Genomic DNA, 26,634 nt, shown 5'->3' on the forward strand with positions numbered 1-26,634 from the left:
CCAAATGAATTTTTGGATTGTTTTCTCAAGGCCTATGAAGTATGATGATGAGATCTCAATTGGAATTGCATTAAATCTATATAACAGTTTTGGAAGTATGGACATTTTCACTATATTAATCCCTCTTACCCAGGAGGATATCTGTCCATTTTCTCATAACATCTTCAATCTCTCTTTTCAGAGTGCCATAGTTTTCAGAAAAGAGGTCTTTGATTTCTTTCATTAGGATGATTCCTAGGTATTTCAGTTTTTTGGATGCTATTGTGAAAGGAATTATTTGCCCTATTTCTCTCTCAGTGAGTCTGCCATTGGTGTAGAGGAAAGCTATTGATTTTTGTGTGTTGACCTTGTAACCAGCTACTGGCCTGAATTTGGTTATCAAGTCTAGAAGACTTTTGAGGGAGTTCTTGGGGTCTTCTATATAGAGTATCATGTCATCTGCAAATAATGACAATTTGACTTCTTCATTTCCTGTCTTTATTCTTTTTATTTCTTTCTTTTGTCTAATTGCCATGGCTAATGTTTCCAGAACTATACTGAACAAGAGTGGTGATACTGGACATCCTTGTCTTGTTCCTGATTTTAGTGTGAAGGATTTCAGTTTGTGACCATTTAGTATGATATTGGCTGTTGGTTTTTCATAGATGGCTTCTATCAGTTTGAGGTAGAGACCATCTATTCCAATTTTTTGTAGGGTTTTTATCATAAATGCATGTTGGATTTTGTCAAATGCTTTTTCTGCATCTATGGAGATAATCACATGGTTTTTGTCCTTGGCTCTATTGATATAGGGTATTACATTGATTGATTTGTGTATTTTGTACCATCCTTGGATCCCTGGGATGAATCCCACTTGATCAGGGTGTATGATCTTCTTGATGATCTTCTGCATTCTGTTTGCCATTATCTTATTAAGGATTTTTGCATCTATGTTCATTAGTGAGATTGGCCTATAGTTCTCTTTTTCAGTTGGGTCTTTCTCTGCTTTGGGGATCAAGGTGATGCTTGCTTCCAGGAATGAATTTGGGAGTATTGCTTCCTTTTCAATTTCATTGAAGAGTTTAAACAGTAGTGGCAGCAGTTCCTCTCTAAATGTCTTGTAGAATTCAGCAATGAAGCCATCAGGGCTGGGCTTTTCTTAGCTGATAAGTTTTTAATTACATTTTCAATTTCATTGGTTGATATTGGGTTGTTCAGAATTTTTAGGTCTTCTTTATTCAACTTTGGTAATTCTAGGAATTACCTAATTGTATCTAGGAATCTGTCCATTTCTTCTGTGTTGTCTCTCTTATTGGTGTATAGGTTCTGGAAGTAGGTATTGATGATCCTCTGGATTTCTGCTTGGTCTGTTGTAATTTCACTCTTTGCATTCCTAATTCAATGGATTTGGGCCTTTTCTTTCCTTTTACTGACAAGGTTGGCTAAAGGTTTGCCAATTTTGTTGATTCTTTCAAAGAACCAACTCTTGGCTTCATTGATTTTTTGTAACATTCTCTTAGTCTCCATTGCATTGATTTCTCCTCTGATCTTTATAATTTCTTCCCTTGTATGAGCTTTGGGGTTGTCCTGCTCTTCTTTTTCTAGAAGCTTGAGGTTCAGCATCAGGTTGTTTAATTGGGCTTGTTCTGTTTTCCTAATATGTGTATTCACTGCTATGAATTTCCCTCATAAGACTGCTTTCATTGTGTCCCATAGATTCTGATATGTGGTATTGTCATTGTCATTTAATTGAAGGAACTGTCTGATTTCTTCTTTAATTTCCTCTGTGACCCATTGGTTATTCAGAAGTGTGTTGTTCAATTTCCACATGTTTATGAAATTTTTTGAGTTTCTTTTGCTATGGATCTCTAATTTCATTGCACTATGGTCTGATAATGTACAGGGGATAACTTCAATTCCTTTGCACTTACTTAAACATGTTCTATGTGTGAGTATGTGGTCTGTTTTGGAGAATGACCCATGTGCAGCTGAGAAGAATGTGTATTCTGATTTTGTGTGGTGGAAGACTCTGTAAACATCTGTTAAGTTCATTTGTTCAAGAGTTCGATTGAGTTCTACTATTTCATTACATATTTTTAGTCTAGTTGATCTATCTGTGACAGTGGGGTGTTGAGGTCCCCCACTACAATTGTATTAGTGCATTTATGACTTTTCATGTCTGTTAGTATTTGTTTTATATAGTTGGGTGCACTAGTGTTTGATGCATAGATATTTATGATTGTCATGTCTTCCTCTTGGATTGTTCCCTTTACAAGGATGTAGTGTCCTTCTTCATCTCTCTTAATCAGTGTTGGTTTGAAATCTACTTGATCTGCCAAGAGGATAGCTACTCCTGCTTTTTTTTGGGTTCCTGTCGCATGGAGTATTGTTTTCCACCCTTTAACTTTCAGTCTATGAGTTTCCTTTTGAATTAAGTGTGTTTCTTGTATGCAGCATATTGTTGGATTTTGCTTCTTGACCCATTCTGCCAGTCTATTTCTTTTGATTGGTGAATTGAGACCATTAACATTGATGGTTATAACTGAACTGTATTGACTTGTCATTGCCATGACTTTTTCTTTTTGTTGGGTTCTCCCCCTTTCCATTTAATTTCTTGTCATGCCAGATGGGTTCATTCTGCTTTGCTTCCTGGGGTTGTGATCCTCAATGTCTGTTCCTAGGATATTGTGTAAAATTCTTTGGAGTGCTGGTTTGGTATTCATGAAGTTCCTAAGGTGCTCTTTGTCATGAAAGTATCTTATTTCTCCATCCATTTTGAAAGCTAGTTTTGCAGGGTACATCAATCTGGGTTGGAGGCTGTTTTCTTTTAGGGCTTGGAATATGTCACTCTAAGCTCTTCTTGCCTTGATGGTTTGTGTTGAGAAGTCTGCTGTGATTCTGATGGGCTTTCCTTTGTATGTGATTTGTTTCTTTTCTCTGACTGCTTGGAGAACTTTGTTCTTCTGCTGTGTTTCTGGAATCTTAACAATTACATGCCTATGTGTAGATTTGTTTTGATCAAGGCTATTTGGAGCCCTATATGCCTCACTTATCTGTATGTCAAGCTCTTTTCCCCTGCTTGGGAAGTTTTCTGCCATTATTTCTGTGAAGAGATTTTTTAAGTCATCTCCACTCTCTCCTGTTTCTTCATTGAGCCCAGTCAGTCTTATGTTATTCTTCTTTGCATCATCTAGCAGCTGCTGGATTGATTTCTCATGTTCCCTTATAATTTTGAAGCAATTTTTCTTTTCCTGGTCACTAATTGCAATCTTATCTTCTATATCTGAAATTCTGTCCTCACATTGGCTCATTCTGCTGTGTAGACATTCAATGGAGTTTTTCATGTCCTGGAAATCTTATTTGCATCTGTTTTATGGATTCCATTTGTTTCTTCTGTTGGGATTCCATCATGTTCCTGAGCTCCTCTCTAGATTTATTAATCATGTCTTGCACTAGGGGCACAATTTCTCCTGTTATCTGAGAAATTATTTCTGATTTCCTTTTTTCCAGATCCCCTTTTGTTGCCAATTCAGTGGGTCCAGGTGGTTGAGTATCAGAGTGTTCCATCTCATTTCCCTTTGGGGTTGCTGTAGGTGATCTGGAAGTCTGGTTTTGAGACTTATTTACGTGTTTTCTCATTTTGACTGGGGTGGGGGGCTGTTAGCACCTTCACGGATTACCTCCTCTGAGCTGGGAGAGGTGGGACAGCGGCTGGGAACAGCGGTAGGGATGGTGGCCAGGAAGCCCCTTCCCCAGAGGCTACATTTTAAACCATTGATATAACAATCTCAATGTCTATGAAACCAAGCACTAACCTACTTTCTGTACACATAAACTCCCCTGCTCTGGACAACTTATATAAATTAGTGAACCATACAAGATAAGATCTTTTGTGTCTGGCTTCTTTCACATAATATAATATTTTCAAGATTCATCTGTGTAGTAATACGTTCCAGATCGTCATTGCTTTTACTGCCAAGTAATATCCCATCCTATGGGAATGGCACATTTTGATAATTATTTATTGATGATGGCACTTTTGTTGCTACTTTGGAGTTACTGTGCATAATAGTACCATGAATGTTTACATGCAAGTTCATGTGTACATGCTGTCATTTCTGTTGTGTAAACATCTACAGGTAGAATTACTGGTTCCTATATACAGTACATTTATGTTTAATATTTTAAGGAAATACCAGACAGAACATGAGATACAGTTCTATATCTTTCAAGTACTGTATACCTTGTAGTATTTATAATATAAGCTTTGCTTTACTTTTCTAATTTTAGTGCTGTTTTTCATTTTTTTGATGATATAGAAAATGGAATTTTTTCCTTAAGTTTTTAGATTGTTTAGTGCATTCTTGTAGAAGCACAATGGATTTTTTATGTTAATATTGTATTCTACAACTTTGCTGAGCTCATTTATTAGTACTATTAGTTTTTTAGTGGATTCTTTAGGATTTCTTGTGTACAAAATAATACTCTATCATTTGTGGATAGAAATAATTTTATTTCATCCTTTGCAATATGTATTCCATTTATTTCTTTTCTTGCTGAGTTGCCCTAGCTAGAACCTCCAGTAAAATGTTGAGTATGTGTATTGGTGGCCAACATCCTTACCTTGTTTCTGATTTTAAGGAAAATGTGTTCAATCTTTCACCATTAAATATAATACTTTGCTTTTGATTCTTTATATTCATGTACCATTTTTAGATTTGATTTTTTAAATTTATTATAGGTCTACTTATAGTGTCTATTTTTTCCTGATACAGGGTAAGTAGTGTGGTGGTCAGTCCTGACTCTTGATTGACAGCTTGAGTGACTTGAGAGCTACCTAGGAGACTAATAAAGCAAAGTTTTGGGTGTGTCAGGTGGGCAATGTGGCTGTGACCTTTGAGACTGTATCTGGTCTTTGCTCTATAAGTGGCTAAATAATTTTGGAGATCCCATCAAAAGGAAAATGTGAGTCTTCTTCTTTTTAAGAATTTCAAGACACTGACAACAGAGAAATAAACCAAGCACGAGGCTCTTCTGAACAAAGGCTGCTTTGGGACTTCATGAGTTTCATTCTTCTCTTTGCTTCTTGGATTTTTGAGAAGTATTTTTCAAAAAAAAAATTGTTAAAGCAAAGAGCTCCTCATAACAAGAAAGATAATATTTATAAAGAATGCAAGTCAGAATATTTTTGAAATATTTGTTTTTGAGCTGAGAAGAGGCCACTTTGGGGCAACTGCCAATTGTGAATAAAACCTGAGAGGGAATCTAAAAGAACTTTGTTACAGATTACTAAAAGGAGGTCTCCCAAAAACTCTCTTGTCTTTCAATCTATGCTTCACAGAAGCACCAAAGTCATCTTTAAGAAAAGGCACATCTGATCACATTACTTCGCCATTGAAATTCTGTGTATGGGCTCTCATTGTTCTAAGAGAAATCACATATTTATTCCTTCCTTCCTTATGGTCCAGCCAATTCAAGCTTTCTTTGACCTCCTTTCTCTCTCTAATCCATCATTTCTTGTTCTTTAAATTCAAGACTCCAGGACTAGGTCAGGTATAGTAATAAAGCCTCACAGCATCCTAAATTTGTCTTGTGAAGCGTGTGGCATACAAAATGAAATACACATCACTTCTTGGTCTTTTGGCTAAGATCAAGTGCAAAATAAAATACACACACAACCACAAACCTTGATATCATTCCTTAATTGTACGGTTGTGGTACTCAAAAGCCACATAGGAAATTTGGTACAGATTCCCAGTATTCAGCCATCTAAGTGATTAGAAAGCAAGTTTTACAAATTTGCAATCTGAATGTAGGTACTGTCACACTATGTTGAAATTCACTTGAGCAAGAAGTCTTTTCCCTCAAAAAAACTCACTATCATAGATTGACAGAGTGCACAAAAACTTGAGAAATATTTTGACAGCAACATCTTTGTTCATTTAAGCCTATCAAGAAGGAAATAGACCTGGAAAGTTAGGTGACTTTTTCATGATCAAAGATGTTGACTTTTGGGATATTATTTCATGTATCTTTTGACTTTTGTATGATGAGATAAAGGTCTGTTAAGGACGCAGCAAACTGGGAATGGTGGCACATACTTGTAACCCCGGGACCCTGGGTGGCTGGCAGAATCTCTGCATTTTAGAAGGCTTAAATACTTGGAGAACAAAGATATCCTTAACATACAGAGAACTAGCAATATTTAGCATCACAGATACACAGAAATTCTTAGCATACCAACTTAGCTTTTACTGTTGAAGTAAAATACGAAGGTTAAGACTACTGACAAAAATCAAAAGATGGCTTTAGACCTCTTAGGCACTTAGGAAATAGTGCTAATGACCATGGGTGCTTTATTGCAGTGGTGGAAAGCAGACCTCTTAAACATATTAGGCAAGCACTCCACCACTGAGATACATCCTGAGCATTGGCTTTGGGTTGAGTGTAACTAAGTTAAAACAATGACAAAACAGGAAAATATTGTTGGGAAATCACAGCTTTCAGTTTAAAACAAAGAGAATTGCTCAAGTACATTTGCAAAAGGATTCCAGCAATTGTAATGGTGGTGAGGGAAATGATTTATTCCATTTTATAAAGGAGATCTAGAAACCTTTTTTATTCTCCAAAAATTCATTTTACTGGTAACACCAGTATTTTCTACTGCTGATTTGGATTTGCTTACTTTTAATCACAAAAAGGCAGATAAATTAATCGGCACACCATTTCTTTTATTTGGAGACTTTGTTCATAAATTCTGGGAATTTCAGATATTGTTACTTCTTCTTTAAAAATGTTATTCTCATTATCATTTTGTAAAATGACACTTGGGGATCAAAGCCAGGGACTTGTGCATGCTAGACAAGCACTCTACCACAGAACTATATCTCTAACCTTAAAAACTGGTATTACTATCACTGTTATTTCTTCATCTTTAAGACATTAAAATAGTCATTCCTTATAAAGAGATTTATAGTTATAGAGAAAGAAACTACATACATATGCATAAAGCTTGAGACCTAAAAAGGAGATAACAGAAGATTAACATTATATTAGATGCCAACTGTATCTGATGGCTGACAACTCTGGTTAATCTAAGTTTGAGAATTCTTGATTTTAGGATTTGTGCATCTGCAAAATGTGGAAGGGAGCAGCAACTTCCAAGAGACCAAGTAGAATTAACTGTGCATTTGACTTAATTTAGAAAGCAGTTGAAGAGAATTAGAATTCAAACCACTAACTGGTGAAACTGGGAATGTGATTCAAGTTGGTAGCATAAGACAGAGATCAAAGATTGAAGAGAAAAAGGATGTCTCTAGGACCTTTTAAACTAATGTTGGTAAAATAATATGAACTCTGCAAATTGTTCAAGAAAAATGTGAAAGCAGAGAAATGAAAAATGATACCTTAACACTGTTCTAGATTCAATTTAACAAATATGTTGGGTTCCTATGTTCAAATCATAATTTCAAGAGAAATGAAGTTGAATTAGGGCAGAATCTTTGACCTAAAGAAACTTGAGATAAAGAGGCATAAAATATTCTTTCTCTTTGTTTAAATGTCAAAGTACTTTACATACTACTTCTTCTGTAAAAACTTACACTACTTCCACATTCTTCCACTCCTGGGAAGATTAATCATTCCTTTGTATATGCCTTTATTCTAGCACTTATCTCATTGAATTGTGACATATATTTTCAAATATTTTTTCCTAAATAGATGTTCAGTCCTTGAAAGCAGAAACTTTATTTTGCTCGGTATTTTATTTCCCTGAGTAAAGCCATACAGGAAGTAAATACTTAATTATATTGGCTTAATAAATGAGTAAGGATTTAAGTAAAATTTTTGATGCCAAAAGTAAAAAAACAAGCCAGAGATTTAACTCAGTGGTTCTACCCCCTGCCTCACAAAGGCAAGGTCCCAAGTTTGATCCCCGGTACCAAAAAAAAAAAAGAGTACAAAGACATTTTGTAGTTCAGGTAGGGTGAAGGATTTATCTTATAAAAAGCAAAGGAAGACATAGGCTGTGGCTCCCCGGTAGAACATATGCTTAGCATGCACAAAGCCTTGAACTTGATACTCAAAACTGTAGAACAAAAAAGCAAAAGAATCAGAGGTAACAAGAGAGACTGAACTTGGGGCTTCTTTAGGTGCAAGAGGAAGAATCCAGTTTATTCATCAGTTTATGGGCCCACAGCAGATATAGAATTTTATAAACTCCTGCTTAATTTTGAATATAATAGCAAAAGGAAAGCTGGCTCATGCTGGAGATTTCATAGTAAGAAAAATTCTATCTACTAATGATGCCAGGGTGCCCTTCAAATCTTTTATAAGCTAACTTCCATTTGTCTAGAGCTGGCAAGGGTCTGCACCCAACAATCCAAATTTTCAAGTTGGAATATTATCAAACTGACAGCAGTTACAATTTGTATAAAGAATTTATTCAAATTATACAACTGAAATGAAAAGCAAGCAAGCAGCCAACCCTCCTGTTATTATCCCATCCATTTACATAGGACTTTGGAATGCTTTCTTTCTATCAGGAAGTTCCCATTGAGCAGTCTAAAGAGGCCAATTGTGGTTCACTACAGTTTTCCATTGGATCTGTTAAATCTAAATTATATGCATAATGCATAATTTAACTACTAGTGTTTCCTCTCCACAAACTCCATGGGTCAGACTTTTCAATTTGTTTTTCAATTCTGATATAAACTGGGCTGATAAACAGATGAAATGTAACAGGACTAAATTGTCGTAATAATGACCATAATAACTAACACTTGCATGCCAATATCTAGTTGTCAGAGTCTTTATAGCCATTATCTTCCTTATTTTTCACTAATACTCAGGATTCTTGCTTTAAAAGTTCTTTGGATCAGGGCTATGAGTTTAAGGAAGCTTGGTAGTAGGATTCACCATCACACTAGAGCAGTTTTGCAATAGTATGACTGGCTTTCTATGTGGACAGTGCTAGGGATGCTTATAGTCATTCGCTGTCTTCACTTCCTTTTTCTGTTACTTTTCTACCAGAATAATATCTTGTCCTCATCATTTTGTTCATCTGGTTGTTTGTCAGCAGCTACATTTATGCCAAGCTGAAGCTTTTTTGCCCATTATAACGGATTTCTTGGGCATATTTGATTCTTTTAATGATTAATGCCTGAAATACCATGCTCTCAGTATCCATGACAGTGCACTCTTACATTACTTACTGTCCTCACATCATTCTCCCACTGCCTTTCTAGGCATTTCTTTTTTCTACTCATCCCCAGTCATGTTGGAATTTCCATAGCATCCTCCCTCTGTCCCTTTCCTCCTCTTATTCTATACAAGGTCCAAGAGAGAGCTGATTTCAACTGCAAAATACTCCCAAATCTGCATCTTTCCGATCTTTCCCTTGAGTTTTAGATTTCATATCCAAGTGTCTACCAGATGGCTTGATCTAGACATCTCAAGGAACCTTAGATTTAATTATTCAAAGATGAATTCTTCATCTTCACACATACTATTGCCTGTCTCATGCAGGGAAACCCTCCCCTGCACCTGCTATGATCCGTGTAATACATTTGCTGATTGCCTTACTCACTTCCTGGCTAAGTTCTCCTCCTGTTTTTTCCCATGGTACCCTAAGCATTTCTCTTATAACTTAGTGTGTCTGATATGGGCTCTTTTCTGTACCAGAATATGCAGTATGAGAGCAGCCAAGGGAACTTTTTGTGTTACATAACCACTAACAGTAAATAACTGGCTTACATTCATACTCAATAGATACAACTGGATACATGAACAGTGAGTGCAAAGAATTGTTTCTATAAAATATTTTCCCTCTTTGGAGATCCTGACTAAATTTAATTAAGCATGGTAATAATCTGTTAAATTTGAAGATAACTTATTAAAAATTTTTGTCTTAATTCTTTGTTTCATTCAAAAATTTCAGAGAAATATTTTGAAACATATAAATTCTGCTTTAAAATGTATTCAGGGAAAAATGATTACCATAGTTATCTGCGGGACCTGGAAAGGTACACCTTTTCTTTTCCCTTTACTATACAACTCTTAATAAATTCTTCTGGTTTGAGAACCATATGCAAAGGAGAAGTGCAGATGTGTGAGGAGGAAGGGGAATACTTTAATTTGGCTCCAGAAAACTGCTGGATGTCTCAGTGTGGGAAAATTACATAAGGTATATTATATAAAACTCTGTGGCTAATCACTTTGTAGAGTAGAACCTAAAAATGATTTACAGAAGCTAAGCAATCCCCTAAAGTGCATTCAGAAGTCCTTTACACAATGGAAAGATCTGCAAGATGATAACATATTATGTGAAGAAAGGTGATTGTGTGATCTAGTTATGTTGACTTAATTGGGATTATGCAGTTATTATATCTCAGTAGACATCCAATTAAACCTGATTGAGTTGTCAAAACACATTCTGCAGCACATAGTGAAACTCTGTTTATAAAAAAAATCAGTATTGTATCTAGGATATTTTTCCACCACAATATCCAACTTCTTATAATTGTTTATTTTCAGCAAGCCTATCTCTCCACTGAGTGTTCCTTTTATGTCTTAATAGAGATATTTTCCTACCTCAAACCCTACTCATTTGTGTATCCTTATATTGTTTCCCCTTTTTTCAAATACATGTTTCTCTATAATACTGCTGTCTCAATATGATAGCCACTAGTCACATGTGGCTATTAAAAGTGAAATGAATTAAAATAATAAAATTCAGAATTCAGTTCCTCCATTAGAGACCCCTTTCAGGTGTTCACGTAGAAGGAGCTACTACTATATGAACAGCACAGGGAAGCATTTTCATCGTGACAGAAATTTCTATTAGAAAGTGCTTATTCATACTACCATATTAGCCTCTGTATGATGTTGCAAAAAACTTTCCACATTTATTCCACCAGGGTTTTTTTTTTGCATTTAATTATGTGCATATCATTCACTTCTCAATAAAATAAATGGGTGAAAACAACCTTATAGAAACTTAAATAATGTTTCTTAAATGTTTTTAATTCAAACTGCTTGGCTTTTAAGTAACTTTCAGTTATTTGATGATTTGGAAATGAGTCAATTCCTACACAAACTATAACATAGGTATTGAAGACCTCTTTGGCATTGGCTGAAGTTATTTTAAAGCTAGAAATGAAATAAACTTTAAAAGAAATGTATTTTGATAGAACTTCAAATTGCATGATGTTAATGAAAAGCAAGCCCAAACCTAAGACATTTGAAACACAACCACATTTTTGACATCAAGTTCCTGCTATGTCTCCAACCTAGAATTCACTTGAGAGTGTCAATTATTTGCACAAATATGTTTTTGGATACATAGGGATACAGAGAGGTGATGCTTATTTGTAAAATTATACGAATGATTGAAAACTATGTTAATCATTGGCTGGAAAATTGCCTGGAGAATTATATGAATTATCTGCGAAATCAAAAGAAGCATCTTTCAGTTTATCACTGAGCCTTCCTATCTTTCGCTGGGTCAAAGAACCCGAGAGAAAGTCTTGGAAACATGAGATGAGCCGCCCTGTGTTTTCCCCCACACTGCCCAGGAGGTGTAATTGCTTTTACAGTCCAACATTGATCAGGCTCTGCTCTCAGAAGTTCCTAAAAGCCTTCCCTCTGCTGTACAGTAAAATGGATTTTGTGTACTCTTAAGATCCTCTGGAGAGTTCTGTACTGTGCCCATCACTGAAGGGAAGGAGTAAGAAGATGACCCCGTTAGTATGCCGGGACCTGGCTTCTTGAGCTTGCTGGTAACTGCTCAGGGGCTTTTTAAAGTGACATGAGCTCATTACAGTTGGTGTGGGTTGTTTTCCTTCCACAATCTCTTTTGAACTTTGACACATCCTCTAGGGATGTATTAGAACAAACCAGTTACATTTCACTGTCTCACCGGCCCTGTGCCATTCAGAAAGGAGCTCTCCGGGGAGTTCAGTATGTTCTGCTCTTCTAGGAAATCAGAAACACTGCTTTCTATATGGAAATTGAATTAGTAATTGTCCACATTCCCCTTTTCTGGGTCTCAGGTACTGATGAACCTTTGAGAAATAGGTACATACCCCCATTGAGATCGTAGATCTGTCCGTGTGAATCACTCACAGAAACCCCTTTTTCTTCTCTAATGTTAAAATTTCCAAACATGAATTCAAAGCTAATATTCCCTGTTGTGATTCCAAGGCACAAGGTAGTTTTACATGAGATTTGGCTCTTGACCGACACACAAAGCCCTCCTCCCATCTATGTACAATTTATAGAATTAGTAGAAACATATGCATTTGAAAGTCAGTCCACATAGTACAAGTTTTGCCTCCTGAGTTGCTAAGTGGTCCACTCCAAGACAGAATTAACAAATGATTTCAAAATTAGATGTAGGGCAACTAACATTCTCACCAGCATCTAGATGGTCACAAGGACAGAGCCATGGGTAACTTATGCCCATTCTTGACTATAATCCTTGAGTGATCTGATTTAATCTAATAGTAGTATATACACAGCATTCAATTTAGGGATTTCTTTTTTCTGACTTTTATTTCTGGTAATATATTACCAATATTACTCTCTTTATTGTCCTTTGGAAAAATATTGTAGAGATAATCATGTTTCCTTTTTTTACATGGATAATGTAGTTTTCTATGCATTTCAGTTTGGTCTTAAACTCACTATGTAGCACAAGCTGGCCTCTAATTTGCAGCAATCTTCCTGCCTCAGCCTTGTGAGTGCTGGTATTACTAGTGTGCACCACTCTACTGGGCAATTATATTTTCTTTACAGCTTTTTCCTCAAAATATATTCATGAACACGGTTTGTCCATAATTGCCAGAGAGCTCATCCACTGTTTATTTTCATTGTCTTATTTCAAATCAGGTAACGTGTTTTATACTTTAATAATACACTTACCTCTTCCACATTTTCATCCTCTATGAATCATTCTTCTTCACCGCTCTGTCTTCTGTTTCTTTGAAAATGTTAATTTGCTTTGTAAACCTCTTAAGAACAAGGTGAGAAATTGGGAGAGAGTCTACACTTAATGGAAATCTATTTGTTTCATCTTCTTTCACACACAAGAAAATATTTTCTCTAGGTGTGTAAAAATGATTGTGCTTAACATTTAAATCTCTTGGCATTTTATGAGGCAATGTAAATATTTGATAAGAAATCAGTGAGAGAAGTCAGCATATCTATTCTGTCTCAAATACAGCTTCTTAATATTTTATGTTTCCTAAATCTTTATTCTTACTTCCGTGTATTTATTGACAAATGGAATAAAAAGAGAAGCTCCTCAGCATTAATACTTTGTATTTTACATGAGCCCTGCTTTCCTTCATAGCTTTGGATAATTGCAAATTTAATGTGGATATTCTTTTTAACCACACAGAACTGCTACTCTTGCTGACCTTCATTTTAGTTTAAATGACTCAATTTAATGATAGCCTAGTATTTGGTAAACTTTTATCATTTATTATTCGACAATGTTAATGTTTGTTTTCCCCTTTTGAACCTTAAATCATTACAGTCTAAGAGCAAAAATGGATGCCACAGAAGTAGCAGACTCTACTCACCCGATTTTCACCCTTGTTTCCAACAACCAGTGCTAAGATGACCTTGGCTGTACTCTATTTAAACATCTTCTTAAAATATGTCTCTGTTGAAATTCACTGATTCTCTTTTGGCAAAAAGTGCAACAGAATGATTTCTGAGAAATTGAAGAATAAATGGATCAGACTAGAGAATTTTATATATACTTCTTTCCTATAAATATGTAACTTAAACACATATTTATGGACCCTATAACTACAGTGTACAATGTGATTTGCATAATTATCTACTTACCGTGAACTTTGGTAAGGGTTTTGAAACACTTGAATGAAAATTATACATCATAGGTAACTATACATTTGTAAGGTTATTGATAGTGATGGGAATATTGAAAAATTGCTGAAAGAAAATTCTCTATTTGTGCTTTAAAACAGCCAATCAGACAAATGTACAATTCTCTCACACCTTGAGGAAATTTTGCTAAAAATATTTTCCAAACATAGTCAAGCAGAGAGTCAATGTTAAAATTTTACAGTATTACTATAATACTCCTGTATTATATTATTAATTTTGTAGTTAATTATTAGTAATAGTAATCCCAATTCCAGAGGGTTAATCCTTCATTAATTAATATGTGTCTTACCTTATGAGCCCTCGGTGTTTCCATTATGGTACCATTTGCTTAAGTTTTTAAATTATTGAAAAATAAACTATCAAATCTGATCACCCTCAAGTCAGTGGGATGTATGTGTGTGCTCAATATCCAGGAATTTGAAATAATTCACATACCTTTAATATATAGAAAAAATACAACTCCTATTACATCTTTATTTTTATAACAGGCATCTAACTTACCATGATCATGAATAATTATCTCAAAACATTAAAAATGACTTAGAATAGCTTTCCTTTGGGACCTTAGGGGTAAATTTTCTTGAATAATATATATGAACATAATGGTTAATTTCTTATGTCAAGTTGACTGGACCATAAGGTAGGCAGACATTTTCCCAACTACTACTCTGGATGTATCTCTGGATGTCATTAATGTTTGAATAGGTAGACTGAGTAAAGCAGATGGCCCTCCTTAGTGAGCAGGCCTCCTCTACTCAACTGAAGACCTGAACAGAGCAAAGTTGTTGTGTAAGGAGGAACTTCTCCTGCCGGAGATGACTTGAGCTGCAGCACAAGTTGCAGCAAGTTCTTTTGCTTCAGAACTAAAATTGAAATTTAAATTCTTAGGCTGTGAGCCTGTAATCTTTGCAACTGGAAATTACAGCACAAGCTCTCCTGGTCATTAAATCTTTGGATTCAGATTGAAACTACACCACTGGTTTTCCTAGGTCTTCAACTTGCTGAGTACTGATCTTAACTTTTCAGCCTCCATAATTATATGAGCCATAATTGCATGTATACTTTATTTTATACAAACATACGCATGTGCATGCACACACACACACACACACCATATATATTTGGAGACCTCTAATTAATACAGTGAGTCGCATAAACTTTAATAAATCTTTATACTTAATATAAACAATTCCTGAATTTTCTATTATTGCTTAGAAGTTCAGGCAAGGATAATGCCTCAGTTAAGACCATGACCTCACATTTTCTGGACCATTTAACTTTAATATTTCAGTTTCATTTCTCCTGCTCCAGCATGGTGAAAACTAGATAAAGGAATTGGTAATATTCCCAGTTTACTTGAGAATCCCAGAAAGGGAAAATAATTTGCCAAAATTCCCACAGCTAGGAAGTTTCTGCCTTAGGATTGTAACCAGGATTGCTGATCTTAGGATCTATTTCTGTGTGCTGTATGATTTTATGAGTATGTTAAATAAGATTTCATTGTTTGGAGTTTAACCCTGTGTTTAAGTCCAGATTCATTTTTAGGTTTTTTTCTATTTACTTGAGTTATACTCTAACACAAGTACACCTTTCATTTTATATAGAATCTTAAAGTGTTTTCAAATATTTCTGTGAATAGATTAAATATATACAGATATATTTTGAAACTGACGTAAACTATGGTTTATCATTTTTTTTGTTTTAAATTTAATGGGATATAAAATTTAAGGAATAAAACAAATATGTAGTCTTTCCTGGGGGTATTCTGGAGGTTTTTAACTCATTGTGCCTTTACTTATTACATTTTTTTATTAATCCTTGGAAATGTCTGGAAATTTCAGACTTAAACAGCAGAGAGAAAACACCCAATCATCTAAACAATTGTCATGTTTTTGACAAATAATATATGGACACTTTGTTGTTTTGTTCCTCTGATTTTAGGGATTGCTTTTTGTTACTTAAGTATACATGTATGAAAGCAAGTACATAAACACATAAATAATAAAATGAATCTTTATGCTCCTGAGGAGAGGATAAAACCCTCAAGTTATCGTATGGTTTATCACAATTAGGCAAGTCTCTACAAAATATTTTGAAGCTTTGGTAGTAAGATCATGTACTGAGAAAACTCATGCGGTTAATCGAGCCAAGTACCAAAACTTAGCAAATGCACTAGAGGAAAGTTAGGAAGGCAATATGGTAAATAACTGCCCTTTCAATTAACTGTGTAGAAAAACTCACCAAGATAAGAATAGAAATATGAGTTGCCCAAGGGCAGTTTTTCTCTTTAGTCTCTCTCCCCCCACCAAGGAGAATTTAGATAATAAGAAAGAAAGAAAACACAAATGGATAAAGACAATGGAGGAAAAAATGAAATAGAGGAAAATGTGGAGGAGAAATTTAATTCTTTATTCCTTAAATTAATCTGTGTTATTTTATAACTTTGAATTTTTAAAGACATGTCCACGTGGACACAAATGGATAAAAATAATGAAAGGAAAGGGGAGGAAAGAAATAGGAAAGGAAAATGTTTGGGTTGGAAAAAACAATTAAAATTTAATGGCCATATCTAGAAAACAATGCCCAATAATCTAATAATACATATTTCTCAGATGTTTACATATGGCAATAGCCAAAGAATTATTAACAGACTGATGGAATTGTGTTCAGAAATATTTATAACTGGTGAATATGAAAACACTACATATTAAATTTATGGAATGAAACTAATGTAGTATTGACACATACACAAATTGGTGAGCTAATCATTTTTGAGTATTTTTAAATTAACATATAATTTCCCATTTTTGTAGAGTGCAGTGTGATATTTTTAATACATGTATATAATGTATGATCAAATCAAGGCATTAGGATTGCCTTATCATTTCTTTATGCTTGAGATAATCATTTAACTCAATCAAGACAGAAACAGAACAGAGAAAATGCTAAGAAAATAGAAGAAAATTTGTGGAAAAATTAATTAAATAGAAAACAAAGAAGCAATGAGAAACACCAACAAAATCAAAAGCAGAAATTCTAAAAGGGCTTTAGAAATATCTATAATGGTGAACCAAAAGAAAGGAAGCATAAAATTAAGAATGAAAAAGAAAACTAAATTTTATAATCAAACATTACTATCTTTATGTCACTCTACTTAAAACATACTGTTTTACAAATGTATAACTAGTCAATATTAACTCACAAAGGAATAAATTACCAATGAAGCTATAGCCATTAAATAAATTAGTCAGTATTATAAAAATCTGTCCATTGAAAATATCAGACTGTGATGGTTTTAAAGTGAATTTTACTAAAACTACAATGACTAAATAATCTTAATTTTAGACAAATCCAAAGAAGGAAAAAGAGAAATAAAAATAAACAACCCCTCATTCTATGCCTTTGTAATTCTATCATCAAGAAGAGGATTATAAAGGCAAATTATAGTATAATCATAGTTGTGACTATAAACGCAACTCAGCCTTTTAAATCTAATAATTTACACTTAGTGTGATACCTTAGATATTTTAACCCCATTGACAAATATTTAGTTATCACATGAAAGGAATTAACATTTATGGCCTCTCAGGTAATTGATGTTTTATATGCATCAGCTAATTTACCTATAATGTTGAAGTTTTAATATTTTAAGCTTTTTCAGAAAAGTATTAAATTTATCATCAATAAATACCTCTTTTAAATATCTGATCACAAAAAGGAAGAAATGAAAATTAGCAGGCTGGGAATATAGCACAATGGCAGAGCTCTTGTCTAGTGTTGGTGAGGACTTAAATTTTGTCTTTTGAAGAGTGAAAATGTTACTGAAAGTACGCAAGGGGTAAATGCGTTTGGAGTAACCAAAAAATTATCCTCTATGAGTAGTCTGTATGGAGCATCTATAGCTGTGAATAATTAAAAAATTGAAAAGAACTAATTCAGTACAATCTAAAGTAAAATATGCTAAGATGTGTGAAGTACAGTAGTTATCAGCTGATGAAACACATTTAGTTCTTCCAGGTATCATTGAAATACCAGTGGCATCTTTAAACTTTATTTATTTTTATCAATTTAGCCCTTTTTGGTTCTGTGAGATATTGTCAGAAATAGAATCTGTATATCCTGACTTATCCTACCACACAGCAGTTTGATGTGTAGTGATAAATTTTAATGCAATTTTTTTCAAATCAGAGCTAAGGTTGAAACTTTCCTTAATAAGAAGTGCTGTCAAGCACAATTACTAAACATTAAATGGTTTGGAAATTACTTTTTGCTGCAGAATTGGTAATGTTTCTTGATGAATCTAGTCTAAAATTAGAGGGCAACACAATCTGATGCTATGGAAAAAACATTCTTATGATGAGTGGTACTGTTTGAATCACAAGTAATGGCAAGTTACATTATAAACTTTCCTTACTATCAAAATTTTATAAAATGAAGCAATCATTCCTAAACAAATTTACACTGGATATATTTACTGAGCACATACTACAGGTCCAATAATGTTTTAGACATGCAAAGAAAAAGATAATTCTCCTATTTCAAACTTCTTTTCACTCTTCACAAAGGAGTGTCTAGATTTACCTGCAATTGGAAGTAATTAATCGGTGCATTAACTTTCTGAAACAAATTATCAACAGAAGACTCTAACAGAATTCTACAAATGCCTTCCAAGTAATAAACATGCTCAATTAAAATGGCATGCTTGTGACCAGATATCTCTATTTGGAATTAATTTTCTGCATAAAAAGACATTTCCAAAGATGAAAGACATGAAGTCTCTATATAGATTTGCATTAATGGATGAACATTGGCAATTGATTTTGATAAAAGGAAAGCTAAATCTAAATCCCAGGTAAGCAAAATGTTAGTCTATGCCCTCCAAAAAAAAAAAGAACTTTATAGCTTTATTCTCCTATTTAACAATTTTTTTTGTCCATTGAAAATTTGTGTAAATCATACCCCTTCCTCCTGGAAATTGAACTCAATGCCTTCAAACTGAACTGCTGTACTTCCCCAATCTTTTTTTTATTTTTATTGAATCAAGATCTCACCAAGTCATTAAGTCACCTAGACTGGGCTCAAACTTATGATCATCTTGCTTCATCCTCCCAGAGTGCTGAGATTACAGACATGCACCACCATGACTGGTTGCATTTTCTTTCTTTTTATATAAGTACCTACATAATATTTGCAGTTGCACTTCTTGGCTTACAATGCCTGAAATAATGTCTGATTTTACCACCTTTAATATTTAGTATTTTTTGGCCCAGGGATTTAGCTCAGTGGCACTGCATCTGCTTCTTAAAGCATGAATCTGAAAATTTCATTAATTTAATTTAAATTGTTCAGTTTCCAGAGTCATATTTTGAGATTGGATATACCAGATGAAGAAGGCCAAGTAGGGAAAGGTTGCATACTGCTAGGTTTGATTTTATGTCTAACTGAAGACTCATTGTGATATTTGGTAGGGAAAAAAAAGCATGATTATTTAGAAATGGTCAATAACTATTTTTTGCTTTTTGTGCAAAAATTCATGTGAAAATTATTATAATCAAGCAATTCTATTTAGATTAATTTTGCCGTCTTGCAAGGTGACTTTTATAACAATAATAATATTCACGTATATTAAAGATTATTTGAATTAGCTATATTCAATCCACTATGTTCTATGTCTGAGTCATTTTTTAACATAATTAGGTGTTATTAATTATATCACTTATTCTTCATGTCTTCAATGTTGGCTGTAGAAAGAATCTGACACTTCTCATTCATTTGTTATGCAAATGTTTTCTTTGTCCTTATTTTGTGCCAGACAATAAGAGAGATACCTAAAACAGTATGTTAAATAAGGTAAAAATGAAGCTTGCCCTTATAGACCTTGAATTTTTACCCTCACTATGAGTTCTGATACATAAAAATAGTTACCAAACTCCTTAAAAATAGAATTTATCCTATAGCCTATAAATAAAACTTTGTCCTAAAGGGGGTCCTGTTATCTAAGAATTACAGACACGAAAATATGACTTCAAAAATGAATCTTTTTTAAAACAGGACCAAAAATTTACCATAAGTAGAGAGAAAATATTCAATTGATGATTTAATTTGTAAAACAAAATTAAGAATTATGAATGTATATTTTCATTTATTTAACATTTATTTAGAAGTTAAATATGCCCCAACCCTTTGAAAAATGAATCAAGGTTTGGTTTTGGTATGTGTATCTTAATTTTCCAACACTATATATTAGCATAAAATATCTATTATCTCTTATTCAGCTTTTCAGAATGATCACAAAAATCAGTCTGTGTTACTTGGATAGAAATGTAGGCACTCAAATAAACAAGTGTCTTATCAAGAAGCTGTCTTAGCTACTTTCTTACTAGAACAAAATACCCAACACCTAAAGTTAAAGGAGGAAAGGTTTATTTCAGCTTACAGTTCATGGAGGTTTCAGTCTGTAGTCGGCTGGCTCCAAGGCAGGGCATCTCAGCAGAGGGGCGTCACAGAGAAGAACAGTCCATGGCAGGACAGACAGGAAGCACCAGCAGCAGCAAACAGCAAGTGGCAAGCAGCAAGTCTCCCTTTGTCTTTTATCCCATCCAGGGTACAAGCCTTTTGGGGGTATCACCCACACCAGGGTGGGCCTTTCCATTACCCACACCCAGAACGATGCTAAACAACTCAGTGGACTAATTTAGTTATCACAACCTTAATCCATATTCATACACTCTAGATCTAGCCACCTCCTAAAAGTCCCAGCTATGAGTACATGAGGCTTTGGGGGAAAATTTAGATACAAGCCATAACATCAAGTTTTATGAATGTGTGCCTAAACATTGATACTGAAATCATTTTGTCTTAAAGCATCTTTTAGGTTATCATCTTTGGCCACTGTGTTAATGGTCCAACCTTTCTTAACCATTCTTCTCAGTGGCCTTCTTTCTAAAAATACTTCTCTGAATTTATTAAATTCAACAATCTTCATCAAATTTTAATTTTTACTTTACAGTTGATTTGTATTCTAATTATTTCATTTTGTTGTTTTCAGTTAGTTAAACTAAATACGTTAAGTATGATATTGACTCAGTGAGGCAGAAATGAATGCTAGTGACAATCAGAGAGAGCTTTTAGAATGAATAGTCACAATTTAAATGATTTCTGTATTTGTGAATATTTTTGATTGATGGATTCATAGATTGATTTTTGCTTCCTTCTCCAGCTCCATAACATTGAACATTTGAATAATAAATATTAGCAAAAAGGATTCCTTGTAGTTTGGAATTATACACACAATTCTGGGCCCAAAGATCCAAAAGAAACCACAAAAATGAAACCAACCTTTCTTCCAGAGAAGATAGAAATAGCAGAACTGTCTAAAATTTGCATATGCTTATCAATGTTTGAAAGAACACAGGAGCCTTGTCTTGGTTTGGAAGTTTGAACTCTTGAGCCAGAGGTGGGGAGTCATACCCAAAAGGTACCCTTAAAATGAAGTCAGTCTCCCTCATCCCCAAAAGAACTGGAGCCCTGGCTTCAATCTTTTCTCAATTCCAGTTTAAACTCTCAATCAACAACTAGGACTGGTATCAAAATCAGCACAAATGTTACACCTCCTAATGAAATTATGCTAATCAGAAAGCTAACACTTGTAGACATCTACATAGCTAGGAGAAAAATCTTTTCAAAAAGATTTATATTGGCACTGGCTTCTGAAATGTGAAGAATAAAACAAAATTTAACACGCGTTCATCCAGAGACCAGAATCCCTCTTATATCATGAGGCTTTGTAAAAATTCACTCAGAACTTTTCAAATAGATTAGACACTGTTAATTGTTTGCTTGAACACAGGTTCAGCGATTCCTTTTTGCAAGTGTGACATCCCCACACTCTCTCAGCTTGTCATGTCAATAGCTTGATTTTGTAAATAGCAGAACAAATGGAAGCTAGCTCCTGCTAGAAAAATCAAAGTTTTGAAAGGCCACTATAGAAGTGGAAATAAGTTTCTCTCAGATGTCAGAGTTCTTGTGTGCTAGTCTTGTCTCTCCTCTAATTAAATTTCAAGGGAAGCTACTTTTGTCTCATGGGAAATCTACTTCCTTCAGGGTAGAGGGTTGAGGGGGTTGGGTCTTGCCCTGTTCCATCATGCCTCAAGGAGAACCAGAAGAAAAGGTAACATTTCTTGTTTTAGTTCATAGAATAAATACCATTGTCTAAAAGGTCACACATATTTAGGGAAAATTTTTTTAAAATCATGATTAACCCATAGAATCATTACAGTTTGGGAACATATCATTAGTTATGTGTTTAGTGATATTTTATCAAGAATTTTAAATTTAGTACTCGAGTGTACATTTAATAATTATAGCAAATAATGAAAGAACTATAGAAGTGATTAATATTAAATGATAATCTAAGTGATAATCCAATCTTTAGAATCTAAAAATAATTGATATAAAGTATCTGAACACAAATGTGTATAAGATTTTTAAATAACTTTGTTAATTTTTAAATTTTTAAGCAAAAAATTTATAAATTGTCCAAAAGTAGAAACACCAGGTTTGGTTTCAATTTAGTAAAAATTTTAAAAGTTTGGGTAATGTGATTTCTGAAAATATACAGGAGGCCTTAGCAATACATAAAGCAAAATTCTAAATTCTTAGTTTCTCTATGGTATTGTTTGCAGTAACTGTTTCCCTTTGCACTTCAAAAGCAAATTTCAATCTGCCATGTGCACATTTTTTGATATTAATAAACCTGGTGGGGAAAAACACCACTCTGGAGGAAAAAATGCTGAAGTCCTTATTATGTCACATAAAAGTTGTGGGACTCTAACCATGTTGTTGAAGCTTCTCAGTCCTCAGTGTCCTTCTTTCTATGTTTAGACTAAAGAGTTACTAGCATCACAATCTGGGACGTTTTTAAAATTCTGAATTGGTAAAGTCTAAAATGTCTGTTAACGAATGCAGCATAAAAAAAAAATTTGCAATTTCCATCATTTTATGCTGGTATGAAGAAGCTTCTGCAAAGCAGAAGACAGACTTAAAATTCAATTTTCCAAAGAGCACACATTCAAAGTCCATCGTTGTTTATATATAAGAGGTGATTGCCAGAGGCTGTGGAAGACACCTGCAAAACTTTCCCCCGCCACTCATGTAGCATCATATTGCTCTTTAGTCTTCTGAGAGTGGATGGATTTGATTAAAGACATCACTAGTTTCTCATGAAAGAATTCATGAATTAATTTAACAGTAGCTACTGAGTGCTCACATCCAAGGTGTTAGCACAAATATTATTCCTATCTAAATTTGTGATATTATTTCTAGGACCCACGGATCTCAGCATGAAGAGGCAGTTGGCGACTAGCTCAGGATCATCCAGCAGTTCAAGCTCCAGACCTCAGCTGAGTCCAACTGAAATCAATGCTGTGAGACAGCTTGTTGCAGGATATCGAGAATCAGCTGCATTTTTATTGCGTTCTGCAGATGAACTGGAAAATCTCATTTTACAACAGAACTGAGTCAAATGATGACCGTATTCACTGAGTTCTAAATTTGCAGTTTCCACTAATGACATTTTGATTTCCCAGCAGAGATACTTCTGGTCTCACTGCACAGTCTTTTAAGAGAAATACTTCCATTATCCCACATTGTCCCTGATCCATAAAGTGATGTGTTAAGGTGCTTCAAAGGAACTCTAACCTCTGAAGTACTTGGGATACTTAAATGTGCCCAGCCTATTGCTTTTTGTTTTAGTATGTCAGCATAAATATCGTGGGCAAACAAGGCTGCATATTCTTAACTCAAGGATAAAGCAGAAGAAACTTGTGGTATTAAAAAAAATAGTTCAAGATCCAACTGAAACATTAGTGGAATTTGCTACTGACTCATTGGACTGAAAGCTGAATTACATGGCCAAAAAAAAAAAAGCCAAATTCTTGTTGCTACAGAATATAACAACAATGAAAAGGATCTTGTATTTTAAAGAAAATATGTAATTTTTATAAAAAGAAAACTTGTTTTTCATTCAGAATTGTCATTTTTACTTTGGTAACTTTTTCATAGGTCCTAAAAGAAAACTGTTTTGTGAAACTACTGTAAGTACTTTTTCCACATCCCTTTGCCTTCTCTTTCCAAATTCTTTCTACAAAAAAAAAACACAAAAAAACACTTGATGCTGGAAAAACCCTTGCCTACGTTCTTTAAATCGTCACATCAGGAACTACTTCCAAGAGAAGCCTGCGTTTCTGCACTAATACTGGTCTCAAAAAATCCACTCCATACTGCAGCTTTATCATAGCAGTTTTCATCACAGAATTTTTTACATGTTCATGTTGAAAAAAAAATCATTCCTTGGTTCCTTTAGAACTTCTCACTCCTGATTGCCGCTGCTGTCTTACAAGCATCCCTCTAGCAGCAATTGGATGTAGATGACTGAATGTTAAGAGGTTGCAAGTGACAATCTGAAAATTTGCACTCTTGTGTGTAGTTTCTTTTCATTTTTCTCTTTCTGAAATATTTCCAAAAAGACCGTTATGTCTTCTGGTATGATTTGTATAATTTGCAGTTTTAGCTAAAAATAAAGAACTCAGCGGATGCAGCTGCAACTTACAATGAACTGTTCCCTCCTATTCTCCATACTTTACTCTTCTTTCTTTTCCAGTGTTGGATACACATGAGTGGTGTTTTCTTTGTGCACTGAGGCAAGCCTATTTTTAAAATATTTAGGAAGAAGTACTTTAGTTCGTACTTCTTGTATTGTATTTATTTCTGTCGATGAGCTTTGGTTGAATTACAAATTTTTTGTGCATTCCTGAATTTGCCTTATTTCATGTAAAATTTATGTCATTCAGTTTTTGACAATGAGTTGAAGGCATCAGTGATATTTCTTATCTACTTGTTACATATAGTTTTTCAAGTAATGACTGTGATTGTGACCAAGTAATGTGCACTTTTTCTTGTAACTGTGGACATTGCTATGCTTTTTTCTTCTAGTGTTTCTAGAATTACTATTCCTTACAGTTACGTAAACAAAAAAAAACTTCAAAAACAAAAAAGAGAACTTTTGTGATACTGTTGGTGAATATAATGTGAAAATCTTATTGAAATATGAGTATTTTGGAAATACATAGATGCACAAACATCTTTTAAGGTGTGAATTTAGAATTTGCTTATTTAAATGAAAAAATCATAAATTGAGGGCTGGTATAATTTTCTCTGTTTTGTTTGGTTTTAATAAAGAGATTTCTGTGTTAAACAATGATTGTGAAACCTTATAAACTTTCTGAATAATACAGCAGTTAATTTTTAACAGTTTAAAATTTGAAATGCTATTTTGTGCCTACATTTAGTAAATTTGAGACTCCAATCTTATTTCTCAAAAATATCCCAAGGTTCCCCAGGGCCTCAACATTCAGTGTAACAAAGAGCTTATTATTCTAAGAAAGGGTAAAGGAAATTAGCAAGCCAATGCTACTTCATTTGATTGTATGAAACTAATCTAAGAATGTATTTGTTATCTTTTATTCCTCATGTTTTCAGGAGTAGCCTAGCTCTTTCAATCCTTTCTGACTTAAAGAGAAGCACACTCTGTCTTCTAAAGTGCCTCTATTATACTTGGGGGTTTGTTGTAGTAGTAGTTAAAGGCTTTGACATAGTTTCCATCTCATAAATTAACACTCAAACTTGAATTTATTATACAGATTAAAATTTCTTAATTATGCTATGAAGCCAATGGAATACAGCAGTAAGTTCCAGCAAAGTGCTCTTGTTTTCATTTCACTTTATCTCCTTGTAACACCCTCACCTACTCACCAAGGGCTAAATTCCTCAATGTCTTTTGCTTTTACTTTTACGGGAAAGAATGATGGGGTTGAGACACTTATCATTTACCTGGGAGAGCACAAGCACAGAGGTCAAAATGTAGTACCAACTTGTTTTTCCTTTCCTTCATGACCTGTGCTGGAAGAACAGCCGGATCTTATTTTACACTCTGTCATAGAATCACAAAGGAATCACAGCTCTCTGTGAAGACTTTGGAGAAACCAAGTGAAGATTCATATTTTCATTGAAATGAGGCAATAGAAAACTATCATCAACACAGGAGCCCTTTTGCCAGTTTCTTATTACAGTTGTATAGTATTACTTCATCATACTTAAAGAGAAAGTATTCCTTGAAATAGCCATAGAAGGAAGACACAAGCATGAACCGTCGCTGGAAACTTCTTTCATTGTGTAGCTCAATTAAAAACAGTAGTTAAAAAGGGCATAAGACTAATGATAGCCACAGCCTACTGGTTATTTACACAAACCAAAGGCATTTTGTTTCCTTAACTTCTGAAGATAACCTTGTGATATTGGCACAATTTCTCTTCATTCTACAACATAGTCTCAAAAAGAGCCTGAAACTGAGCAATTTAGGGATACCTGTCTCAAAATAAATAAAAGTGTTTTGTTTTTTTTTTAAGTCTAGGAATGGAGCACAGTTATAGGCCCTGGGTTTAGTCCTTAGTACTACAGAAAGAATGAGAGGGAGAGAGAGGGAGAGCAAGGGAGGGAGGGAGGGAGAGAGAGAGAAAGGAGAGAGAGAGAGAAATTCTTGTCAAGACTACAAAGACAGTGAGAGCTAATATCATCATTTGAACCCAGACACATGTGATGCTGGCCCCTCCCTGTTGGTTGCAAACATCAGCTGCTTCGCAGGTAGGAAATCATTATATTCTGTGCTATGACTTGGATATAGGC

The 26,634-nt window shown here is 34.3% G+C and overlaps 1 protein-coding gene across 14 annotated transcripts in view; it reads left to right on the top strand.

The window, feature by feature from the left end:
• Nol4 (nucleolar protein 4) overlaps nucleotides 1-26,412 on the top strand; it is a 329,323-nt gene extending 302,911 nt beyond the window's left edge. For 4 of the 14 annotated variants that reach the window (XM_004855194.4, XM_087193590.1, XM_087193586.1 and 1 more), the window contains one exon: nucleotides 23,218-25,164. In XM_004855194.4, coding sequence (XP_004855251.1) covers nucleotides 23,218-23,411 — 194 coding nt within the window. In that variant the 3' untranslated portion in view covers nucleotides 23,412-25,164. Of the gene's footprint in view, nucleotides 1-23,217 lie in introns of all 14 variants that reach the window. The other 10 variants (XM_021236660.2, XM_087193618.1, XM_004855197.3 and 7 more) reach the window with 7 other exon arrangements.
• Nucleotides 26,413-26,634: the final 222 nt, after the last annotated feature.

Source organism: Heterocephalus glaber, unplaced genomic scaffold (genome assembly GCF_053883595.1).
Source record: "Heterocephalus glaber isolate CG9 unplaced genomic scaffold, H.glaber_assembly_v1.0 deba00000331, whole genome shotgun sequence".
Classification (NCBI taxonomy): domain Eukaryota; kingdom Metazoa; phylum Chordata; class Mammalia; order Rodentia; family Bathyergidae; genus Heterocephalus; species Heterocephalus glaber.